Raw genomic sequence first — 11,744 nt, forward strand, 5'->3', positions numbered from 1 at the left:
TAGCAAGAGCTGAAAGTTAAAAGATATTTTGTTGAAAACATAACATAAAGCAAATTCTGTTTGTTTATATATTTCTCTCTGAATTGAGAATTCAATTTAGTAACTTAATTTTAAAATCCATTGTTCTGGAAAGTAGAACAAGGACCAGTAGAGAAGGAAATTTAAGAAGGCAGGTATTAAAATGTCAATCAAGGTAATTATAAAAATAGCCCTTTAATAGTGGTTCCTCTCGAGCTGTCAGTATACTATTATTGAAAGTCTTTAATCAGAGGTTTGGTGTGCACCTGTTACAAATGATGTAAAAAGATTTTTATATTCAGAGAAAATTTCTAAGCCCTTTTATTAACACTAAGATTTCATCATTTTCTTTGTGTACAAGAAGATAAAATTTGGTTTCATTTAGGCCAAAAGGAGGAAGACCGTGGCACAAACATTGGATGGAGCTTTTAATTTTTCACACACCATTCATCTCTACTTTAAAACTTTCCCTGAGATTTATTTATTTTGTTGGGGGGTGGTGGGGGGTAGGGAGGGTTAGGGATAAGATTACAATGTCTGTTTTTTAAAATTACTTTATATACTTAAGTATTCATTTCCTGTAAGAATTTCATGCTTTGTGGTAAAAATTCCAAAGGGTATTTTTCTTCTCACTCAGCAAGCTTACTTCCTGTTTCCTTCTAGTGTCTTTTGTATTGTTAATAATAATCTAAATACTTTAGTTCAAATGTTTTGTGAACAAAACCAGGAAAAGACATACTACTTAAAACTGTGTCTTCTGGCAATTTAAGTTTAAATCAGACTTTTAGTTAATAGCTATATATTTTGCTATTTTGAGCAGATTTCAGAGGTTTTAGTAATGAATAAAATTATTTTCATAGACATAGTTTTGCAAAGTCTGTGGATATTTACTTTCTAAAATTTAATTGTATTAACAAAAACATTTATGTCGTCGTTGACAGAATGTCTACTGTCACTTTAGAGGGAAACTTGAATAAAATGCAATTTTCTTTGTCTAGCTGAATGTAGTACATTATTTAAATAGTTTACTGAAGTCTTTGTAAAATTTTTATGAATTTCAAATAAGGAAGTAACCAACTTTGTTCTGAATAGTAGTAATGTGTGTGTGTGTGTGTGTGTGTGTGTGTGTGTGTGTGTGTGTGTGTGTGATGCTTAAAGTATACTTATTGAAAACTTTGTGTTTTGTTTCATGTAATTTCTGGGGTAGTATGGCATGAACCTTGAACTTGTGTAGGCATAAAGCTTTCCCATATTCTTATAACTGCTCTACAGAGTATGTACTAAGTTTTTGTGAATTATTTAAGACCTTCACTGCTTTCCTTAAATGCTTAATCTACCCTTTTCCACCTCTCCAGTAGATGACCTCACTACCTTTTTTTTTTTTTTTTAATGTTGAGGCCAGTCTTTGTATGCACTTGCCCACCTCGGATTTGCCCTTTCTGGCTTGAGGAAAGAGATATTCCTTCCTTTTCGCAAAACTCAATTCTTTTCACATCTTTTTCCTGTCTTCGCAAAGTATTTTCTACCATTATTCTTTTACCTCTTTTCTTGTTCCTGTCTCCCCAAAGTATTTTCAACCATTACTGCCTTTCTAGTATTTCTCTGTCCTCTATTTTTTCCGTCATATTGCAGAAATGTATTTCTGGTAATATGAATACTAATTGGCAATGTAGTGATCGTATTCACTGTCCAGCCCCTTTGCTTCACTTGCAACAATTGACTGTCTCCTTCTTTTGAAACTCCTCTTCTGTTGCACTAGTTAAATCTACTTCCTAGCTTTCCTCCTGTGATCTTTGACTCCTTTTCAAAGCTTTGTTCTTGGTTGCATTCAATATCTCTTACCTGTTCTCTCTGTTCAATGTTTTATTCTTGAGGCTTCAACATACAGAATTTGAAAGCCACTGGTCTAGACTCTAAACGTGACTCCTTGACTCTTTATGGTTGAGATACTAGGATGGTTAATTTTATGTGTTGACTTGACTGGGTGCTCAGACATTTGGTAAAACATTATTCTGGGTGTGTCTGTAAGGGTGTTTCTGGATGAGATTAACATATAAATTAGTAGACTAAGCAAAGGCAGATTGTCCTCACTAATATGGTTGGGCCTTGTCCAATCAGTTGAAGGCCTGAATAGAATAAAAAGGCTGACCTGCTGTCATTAAGGGGGAACTCCTCCTGCCTGACTGCCTTTGAGCTGGAACATGGGTTTTTCTTGCCTTCAGACTCAAACCGAAACATCTGCTTTTCCTGGGTTTTGAGCCTAATGGATTTGGACTGGAACTACATCATTGGGTCTCTTGGGTATCTAGCTTGCCAACTGCAGATCTTGAGATTTGTCACCCTCTATAATCACCTGATCTAATTTCTTAAAATCAATCGATCTCTCAGTAAATATAGATTATTGCTGTTTTATTTATTTTTTGACTTTTATTTTTAAAATAATTTTTAATTTTTCAATTATAGTTGGAATACAGTATTATATTAGTTTCAGTTGTGTACAACATAGTGATTGGACATTTATAAAACTTACAAAGTAAACATCCCTACAAATTCTGGTACCCATCTGATACTATGCATAGTTATTACAATATTATTGACTATATTCCTTATGCTCTACATCCCATGACTATTTTGTAACTACCAATTTGTACTTCGTAATCTCTTCCCCTTTTTCACCTATCCCCTGCTACCCACCTCCCATCTGGCAACCCTCAAAATGTTCTCTGTATCTATGAGTTTGTTTATCTTTTGTTTGTTTGCTTATTTTGTTCTTTAGATTCCATATGTAAGTGAAATTATATGGTATTTGTCTCTCTCTGTCTGACTCTGCTCAGCACAGTACTCTCAGTCTATCCACGTTGTTGCAGATGGCTAGATTTTGTTCGTTTGTTTGTTTAATGGCTCAGTAATATTTCATTGTATATACGTACCACCTCTTCATTCATTAATAAATATTTATTCATGAGCACCTAGGTTGCCTCCATATCTCAGCTATTGTAAATAATGCTGCAATAAACATGGATGCACATGTCTTTTCAAAGTAGTATTTTGGGTTTCTTTGGATAAATACCCAGAAGTGGGTTTACTGTGTCCTTTGTCTCTTGTTACAGACTTTGTTTTAAACTCTTTTTTTATCTGATATAAGTATTGCCACCCCAGATTTTTTTTTTTCCTTTTCCTTTTCATGAAATATCTTTTTGCATCGCTTTACTTTCAGTCTCTGTGTGTCTTTTGATCTGAAGTGAGTCTCTTGTAGGCATCATATATAAGGGTGATGTTTTCTTATCCATTCAGCCTCCCTCTTGATTGGATTATTTAATCTGTTTTCATGTACTTGTTGTTGATAGATATGTTGTTACTGTCATTTTATTCATATTTTTAATCTTTTTTTCCCCTTAAATCCTTTTAATATTTCTTGTAATGCTGGTTTGGTGTTGATGAACTCCTTTAGCTTTTTATGTCTGGGAAGCTCTTTATCTGTTCTTTGGTTCTAAATAATAGCTTTGCTGTGTAGAGTAATCTTGGTTGTAGGTCCTTAATTTTCATCACTTTGAATATTTCATGCCAATCCCTTCTGACCTGCAAGGTTTCTCTTGAGAGGTCAGCTGACAGTCTTATGGGAGCGCCTTTCTAGGTAACTAACTGCTTTTCTCTTGCTACTTTTAAGGTTCTTTCTTTGTCTTTGTGTCTTGGTGTGAGCCTCTTCGGCTTCATCTTGTTTGGGACTCTCTCTGCTTCCTGGGTTTGTATGTTTGTTTCCTTTGCCAGGTTAGGGAAGTTTTCCATCATTACTTCTTCCAGTAAGATTTCAATTCCTTGCTCTCTCTCTTCTGTGGTATTCCTATGATGCAATTGTTGATATGCTTGATATTGTTTCAGAAGCCCCTTAAACTATCCTCATTGTTTTTGGATTTTTCTTGTTGGTATTCTGATTGTTTTTTTTCTGCTGCTTTATCTTCTGACTCACTGATTCAGTACTCTGCTTCATCTTATCTACTGTTAATTCTCTCTAATGTATTCTTCATTTCAGTTAATGTATTTTCATTTCTGAATGGTTCTTTTTTATGTTTTGTATCTCCATTTTTATGTTTTCTCTTTGTTAAAGTTCTCATTGAATTCATCTACTGTTCCACTAAGTTTATTGAGCATCCTTATAACCAGGATTCTGAATCTGGTAGATTGCTTGTCTCTGTTTTGTTTAGTTCTTTTTCTAGAGCTTTTGTTCTTTTTTTTCATTTGGAACATGTTTATCTCCCCATTTTGGCTGCCTCCTGGTGTTTGTTTCTATCTATTAGATAGGGTTCCTAAGTCTCCCAGTTTTAGTAGAGTGGCATTATGTGCAGGTGTTCTGTGGTGCCCACTGGCAAAATCTTCCCTGGTCACTTGAGCAAGGTACTCTGGGTGTATCCTTTTTATGGGTTGTTTATGCCTTCCTGTTGTACTGTAGTAGTTGAGCCTTAGTTGCTGTTTTTCTTTCAGTGGGAGGGATTGACCCTTGGGCCAATTGGTTGTGAGGACTGGTCAATGAGGACCGTATGGAGCAGGATTCACTTTAGAAGGGGTGGGTGCCTGACTAGTCTTCCCTTTGGGTGTGTTGTCCTCAGATGCAGCTCAGGCTGGTACTCCAGCTCGGGTTCAAGAACCAGCTGGCCCAGAGCCTCCTGGGAGGGCCCCTGCCACAGACCAGGTTAAACTGTAGCCTGCGCAGTGCCCAGGGCCACTTGGCATGAGTCACCAAGCAATCCGCAGTTGGCTACTACCTGTGCTGGGCTAAGAAGTGCTTCGAGAGGCCAAGCCCGGAACTGGGATGGCTGCTCTAGTGCTGGTCTTGGGGCTGCTCAGCAAGAGGTATGGGGCATGCTGTTTGTTTTGGTTTTGTGAACCTTTGAGAGATTTTAGAGAAGTCCACAGCATTAGCCAAGACAGGCCATTTGTATGAAAAAGCCACTGGAGGTGGGCCCACAGGTTGGGTGGGCAGGGCTTCAGGGAATCACCTACGTACTGACTGACCAGTGTTAGCCAGGTTGATGGAGATTCAGATATGATGGCTGCCTGCATCTGCACACTGGGAGCAGGGAAGGCTCAACAAAGGAACAATGGATTTGCTAGCTTTTCTGTCTGGGGGAAAGTTGCCCCTTCACCCCTTGCCCCGAAGCCAGACAATTCATTTCCTCCCCATATGTCCCTGGGGCTTTTTGACCAGCTGCTCTAGCACTGGAGCTCAGAGCAGGTGAGTCCATCAGTGAGTAAGTCTGTGCGTAGCCCCTTTAAGAGGAATGTCTGAGACTCCTGCTACCCTCGTCTTACTCAGCCTTAATCTTCATTAGTTTTCATAGACAGAGGTTGTGGGGACTTTTCTTCCTGGCATTGGAACCCTGACCTGGGAAGCACAGTGTGGGGCTGGGTCCCCTTGCTCCCTCAGGGGAACCTCTGCAACCAAGATATCCCTCCTGATTCTCAACCGCCACATGTGTTTGTCAGACCAGCTCATTTTGCGTCCGCCCCTGTCAGTTTCTATGTGGCTTCTTATGTGTGTTCTCATTTGTAGGACTTCTGTTCAGCCAGACTTCAGGCAACTTCCAACGATAGTTGTTCTATAGTTTAGTTGTAATTTTGATGTCATGAGAGGAGATGAGCATGTCTACCTACTACACCATTGTGACTTTCTTTTTTTCAATAGTATCCATCCTAATGGATGTGAGGTGGTATTTCATTGTAGTTTAGATGTTATTTTTTAATAATACTAATAATTAGAAAAAGATTATTTTATAGATCAAATATTAATGAAAATTACTGCTGTTCTATTTAGAAGGCTGCCGAAGGAACTACATAGTACCTCACATTCTTACATTCTTTATGATTGCTATGGCAGATTCATTGATTATATATAAGTGAATTTTAACTTGTTTTTAGAGGGAGCAAAACATTCAACAAATTGAACCAATGGTTGAGTGCTTTTTGAACTGGATATAAATTTACAAAAATGTAAAATTCAATAAAATTTGATGCTTTAAGGAGCTTTCACATTAAGACAAATATAAAATAGGATGTAATGACATGGTGTTTGGTTCAGACTAAGTACTTAGAAGTGCTAGGAGGGAAGAATTGCTTCATACTGAGTAATCATAAAAGGCATTAAAGATGAAGTGGCATTCCATTAGGCCTTCAAAAATTAATAGATTTTTGACTTGTGAGGGCAGTTAGGAGGAAGGCATTGAAGACAAAGTTTCCGAGGCAGGACAGCCCAATTTGTGTTTTATAGGAACAGGATATGATTCAAGCTAACTGGAACATAAAAATATTTGGTAAATTCTGGGAACTGTCATTGGATTAGATTGTGACAAACTTGGAGTGTCAGACCAGAAGTTTTGTTAGAAACATCAAATCCCCATTTTAGAATAGTATGGTCTGTTTGCTGCAGTGCTTGTTTCTGATGTAATTGATAAATATGAATGGATGTCAGTATAATGGAGAAGTAGCATCAGTTCAAACACAATGCTTACCAGCATATTAACATTTTAAAGCAACCAGGAACAAACTTTCTCACAATTAAAGAGAGAGCATTAGTAATATAAGAAAATAGTAAGGAAAACACTGAAAATACTGTAGAAGTATCCTCATTTAGTGAAAATGATGGTTGGATGAATGGCTTCAAGAATCGTTTCATTTCCACAGTGCTCCAAGCTCTCTGTTGAAGCAGTTAGTACAGACAAAGAAGCTGTGAAGACATTTTCTTTTGCATTAAAAACTTTGTTGAAGAAGTCTCTATCCTAGATAACATTTTCAAGTTTTTTTTTTTTTGAAATGGATCAACTAGAAGCAAATTCCCTCAAGCATCTGTATCACAAATGAGGAAGCAGGAGCTCTCTAAGGTTTAAGGTTCAATGACCATATACTAGGTGCAAATTTAGAGATTTAACTATGCTAGTATTTTTATAAAGCCTTATTATCTTAGAGCTTTGATTATAAAGTTACACCGATTTTGAGTAATCTGCCTTAACTCTGTTTTTCTCATAAATTGTAATTTTTAGTTGCAGTTTTCTAGAACTTAAGACTTGGTTTTGTTTTTTTTCCTTCCCCAGATGTGCATATTATTTTCTAGCAGAAAGGGCTCTGCCAATATTTTAAAAGAAAAAAGTTTATAAAGGAATTATTGTCTTAAATTTTCAGTTTAATTTTCTGACAAAATCTTCTTGTGTACCATGGTCATTGAAATCTATTACAACTCTTGAAATTTATACACTGTGTTCTGATTCACTTAGTTTTGAATTGAGAGTGTTCCAATTCTAATTTTAATGGAAATTTACATTTGAATTTTGTGCCAAATTAAGTATTTTTATGTAGTAATCAAAATAACTCTAAATGGGTTTTGCTATTTGGCTATGCTTAGATGGTGAATTTATCTTCTAAATGTTGCACATAGATTTAGATCAAACATAAACTTAACTTTTAAAGGACTATCAGGTTGTTTGTATATGTTCATTAACATAAAAATACCTACCAACTCCTAAAACAGATTTTCTTACATAAAAAACCAGTTGCTTTCTTGGAATTTGAGTCCTATGTTAAATATAGAATTCTTGGTTTATTAGAGGAGTCCCAAATGGGCTTGATCTCTTCATTTTCTTAAAATAGAGGCTAGTCCTTTAATTTCATTCTGCTGTTAATTTAGCATTCATTTCAGGAAGATTTTGAATGAAATGTCTTTAGCATTCCATTCTTACTGACGTATACAAAGAACAGCCTATTTCTGCTTTTGAGCAACTAAAACCAATGATCTTTAAAACAGGCTTAGTTGGCATTACTTCTACAGGTAGAAGTCCATAATTTAAAACTTTGTTACTGATGTATATTATTTTACCATATCTTTGTACATATTTTTGTAAAAATGTGTTTGTGCTTTGCTGCTGTTTAGCATTTTGGGGATCTTTTACTTTTAAAATAAAAACACTTTTTTGATTACAGAAAGACCCAAATGGGACCAGTAGTTTGCCAACTGGAAGTTCTCTTCCACAGGAATTTGAAGTACGGAATGAAGAAGTGGCAGCTTTTTGTCGATCCATTACAAAGTAAGAAATTTTTCTTTATAAATTAAAAATTATTTTTTATTAAATGCTTGTTTAAAAAATTTAACTTGAAAATTAGTTTAGTGCCAATTCTAAAATTAAAATTTTTTTTTTCCCTGTGGTTTAAAATTCCCAGACAGTTAATTGGCACGTTAACACAAACTACAGTTGAATCTGTATCTTTACTTGTTAGGTTTCTGAGCATTTAGAAGAAAAAACTGAGGTCACACAGTAGACTTCTGATATACTATTAACCAGCTGAAAATATGGCTTACCCATTCAAGTTTTGGTATACTTAGACAATGCCTATTTTTATTGTAGGGACACTTAGTTTTTGCCTTATACTTTTTTACCATTTAAAATACTGTACTGCTTATTTAAGAGATACTATAACAGGCAATATATTTTCTGAAGGTTAGAAAAATGCATTTCTAAAATGTTGTTTTAATCTTACATGTGTCTGATATCCTCAGTCTGAGGAAACTGAGACTCAGAGAAGTTACCCAAGTACCAGAGTTTGCTCAGCTAGGCAGTAACACAGCCAGGTCTCCTTTGCCTCTAGTTCAGTGTGTTTTCTTTCCGTTGTATCACCATATTAGTTGGACTTCCATTACGAGTGCTAGAAACCCATCTTAAACTAGCTTAAATCAAGAAAGGTTGTATATTAGTTCACAAACTTTACATATAAAAGAAAGAAGGATAAGACAGAGCTCAGCGATAGCCAGATCTAGGAATTCATATACTGTAATTGATCCTTGATTTCTTTTCCTTTTGGACTCTCCTTTCCTACTTCCTATCCTTTTCTTCCTCCCTTTTCTCCCCATACACTTCCTCTGTGCATGTTGATTTCATTTTCTTCTACTGTCATTGGGGTTTTGATGGCAGGGAATATAGCCACTGATAGCTTAGACTTCATATTCTAATGGTCTTGCCAACAGAGATTAAAGGGAGTCCTGTCAGCTAGCACCAGATAGAAAAAAACCCACAGAAAAAGTGTAACAACAAACATTGTGGCCAAGAGGATGAGGTATGTTATCAAAAGAAGGGAAAGTAGATCAGCACTGGGGGATTTATTCTGAATCCTGTATTTTCTCCAGTGTGGTCTGCTTTAAGCAAAGCAGAGTTTGGGGTTCCTAGATAAAATGATATATGTACAATATTTTAATGTTATATAAGGGACTTAATAATATTTAACTAGATTTTCTAGACTATTGGTACAACTTTATAAAAATTATCTTAATGTTACCTTTTAACTAGCATTTCTTTCCTATGAAATACCTTAGGGGAAAAAAGAAGAAAAATATCTGTAGAGCCACTTTTTTTTTCTTGCAAACGTTATTCTTAACTGGATTTTTAAAACTCATTTTTCAGTAAAATAGAAAAATGTTTTCATTTAAAATAGAAGAGGCATTTAGATTACTTGGTATGCAAATTGCATGTACTAGAAGTTACCTATGCCTTTATGCCATTATGCCATTATGTAGATATGGTTAACAATTTGGAAATAATCTGTTATGTGTTCATCTAATTCCTTTAATTCTCCCCAAACAAGCCCTGCATGCTTTCTGCTAGACTGTGTTAGTGACTATTGATTACATTTAAGTTGAGCAGTTAAGTTCTCTGCGATCTGCCTTTTTTCCCTCATTTGAATCTTTGAGTTATTTACAAAAACTCTGCCAGTAAGCTAAAAATCATTATTTTTATTTATTTTACACACACGCACACACACACACACACACACACACACACACACACACACGCACGGTTATGTAATGTGAAATCCCAAGTGAACTAAAGAGAGAATGGGTTTTTTTCCTAATTTTATTATCATTAGTAGAGTATGATTGCAACAAATACTTCAGAGCAGTCGGAAGAAAGAGGTGTTTTTGAAGCCATGTTCTAGGAACTTCTCTTGTTCCCCTTGTTCCCTTGTGGCCTTGGAGACTGGGGTCAGGAGATATCCCCTGAAGAAATTAATGGCTCTTTCTTTTTTTTTCCCAGTATGCTCATATCTGCAGTGCATTTTAAAAACAAGTATTTATACTCTTAGCCAATTCTTTACTTTTCAAAATCTTAAATTATTCATTGAATCATTTAAATTCAGCTATAAAAATAGTATAAGACTGTCAGGATGATAACTGTTTACAGTCAAGAGTACTGTATAAGAGATTCAGAATTTAGTGCCAGTTGTAGCCCTTGTTATTTTTTTGCTTCTGTGAAATTAGGGAGTTGGACTATTGATTTCAAAGGTCTCTTTCAGTTTAAACCTCTGTAATACTTTGATTTGGGACATTTCATTATTACTAAATTTTTCCGGTTTTTATTTCTTGTTTTCTTTCTTTTCATCCTCATTGTAATTGACAAAGCTTGCTGTATATACTAGTTATCGGTTCAGAAAGAGTTCTGAGAAGAATGTTGGATAGCAGTAGAAGGTTTTGCTGCTGCATTTGTGGTTTCCTAAGATGAGAAACTGTTTTTTAGACTTGTCATCTTGAATGGCCTTCTATTGCTTTTCTTTATATATGGTTGAGTTCTTCATATATGGTTGAGTCCTAATATATATATCCTACAATAGTTTCTTTACGCCAAGGACTCTCACTATATGTTTTCAAGGACTTCACCTCTGCACTTAATTTTATTTTAAACAATGCTGACTCTATACTTTCTTGTAAAGTAGTGCTAATTAAATTAAAACCCTCATTTTTCATCTTTAACTTTTAAAACCCTCAATTTTCTCTCTTCTGTCCTTCTGATTTCACATGACTTGGCTCTGTCTGTGTGTAACTTTAGCTTGATTGAGCACACAGTAGGAAAATAAACTGTACAGGATTTTAGTTTGTGAAGAGAGATTAAGTTTTCTGAGCTACAGAGCCACAGTAAACAAACCAAGCTGTTTCTTTAGTGGCAATAGGGAAATGGAAATTTTAGAGAAAATTACCGATATAGGTAATTAAGACTATCAAGCTATGTTGGCTTAGAGTGTCCATAAAAATCCTTTATCTGATTTCTTATTTCGAAAGTGAATTATTTACTCAGCAATTATCTATTTACTTATTTGATTTTGTATGTTTTTGTTACAAACAAAATGAAAAAACTGAACTTTAAGGACTCTATTAACACCTTATTTTCCCCCCAATTTTTATAAAGCAAATAAAACCATGAAAATAGAAGAAATCATCAACTTTATAGAAAAACAAAATTACTGTATTTTTCTGGATTGACTGTCTTCCATGTGAAGTAGAGAGAGAAAAGACTCATTTAAAAACCCCTTTAATTGTGATAAAATATATATAACATAAAATTTATTATTTAATAATTTTTATATATATAAATCTGTGACATTAAGTATATTCACATTGTCGTGTAAATGAAAGGGCATGTTTTAAGAAAAAGAAATGAAGGAGTTTTCCTCTCAAAAGTCAAATTTATTAAATACAACTTTTGTCACTGGAATTTTTGTCTAAAATTTTTGTTTTCTGAGCTATCATCAGGAATTTCATTTAGTTTTCGTTATCTTTAAAGATTTCTGAAAATCAAAAGCTTGGATGTAGACATAATTCTCTACCATTTCACATATTAGTTAATTGTATGATTTTCTGTGAGCATCTATTTCATGCTATAGAAAACAGGAGAATACCAAGTAGTAGAAAAAAATAAGAA

At 34.9% G+C, this 11,744-nt stretch overlaps 1 protein-coding gene across 1 annotated transcript in view; it reads left to right on the plus strand.

The window, feature by feature from the left end:
* The window catches only part of PIK3C2A (phosphatidylinositol-4-phosphate 3-kinase catalytic subunit type 2 alpha), a 97,717-nt gene that overhangs the window by 27,803 nt on the left and 58,170 nt on the right, over positions 1-11,744 (plus strand). Inside the window, exon 4 of the mRNA XM_023522142.1 lies at positions 7,984-8,087. Within this exon, the coding sequence (XP_023377910.1) occupies positions 7,984-8,087 (104 nt within the window). The remainder of the gene's footprint in view (positions 1-7,983; positions 8,088-11,744) is intronic.

This window comes from Pteropus vampyrus, unplaced genomic scaffold, assembly GCF_000151845.1.
Source record: "Pteropus vampyrus isolate Shadow unplaced genomic scaffold, Pvam_2.0 Scaffold334, whole genome shotgun sequence".
Lineage (NCBI taxonomy): Eukaryota > Metazoa > Chordata > Mammalia > Chiroptera > Pteropodidae > Pteropus > Pteropus vampyrus.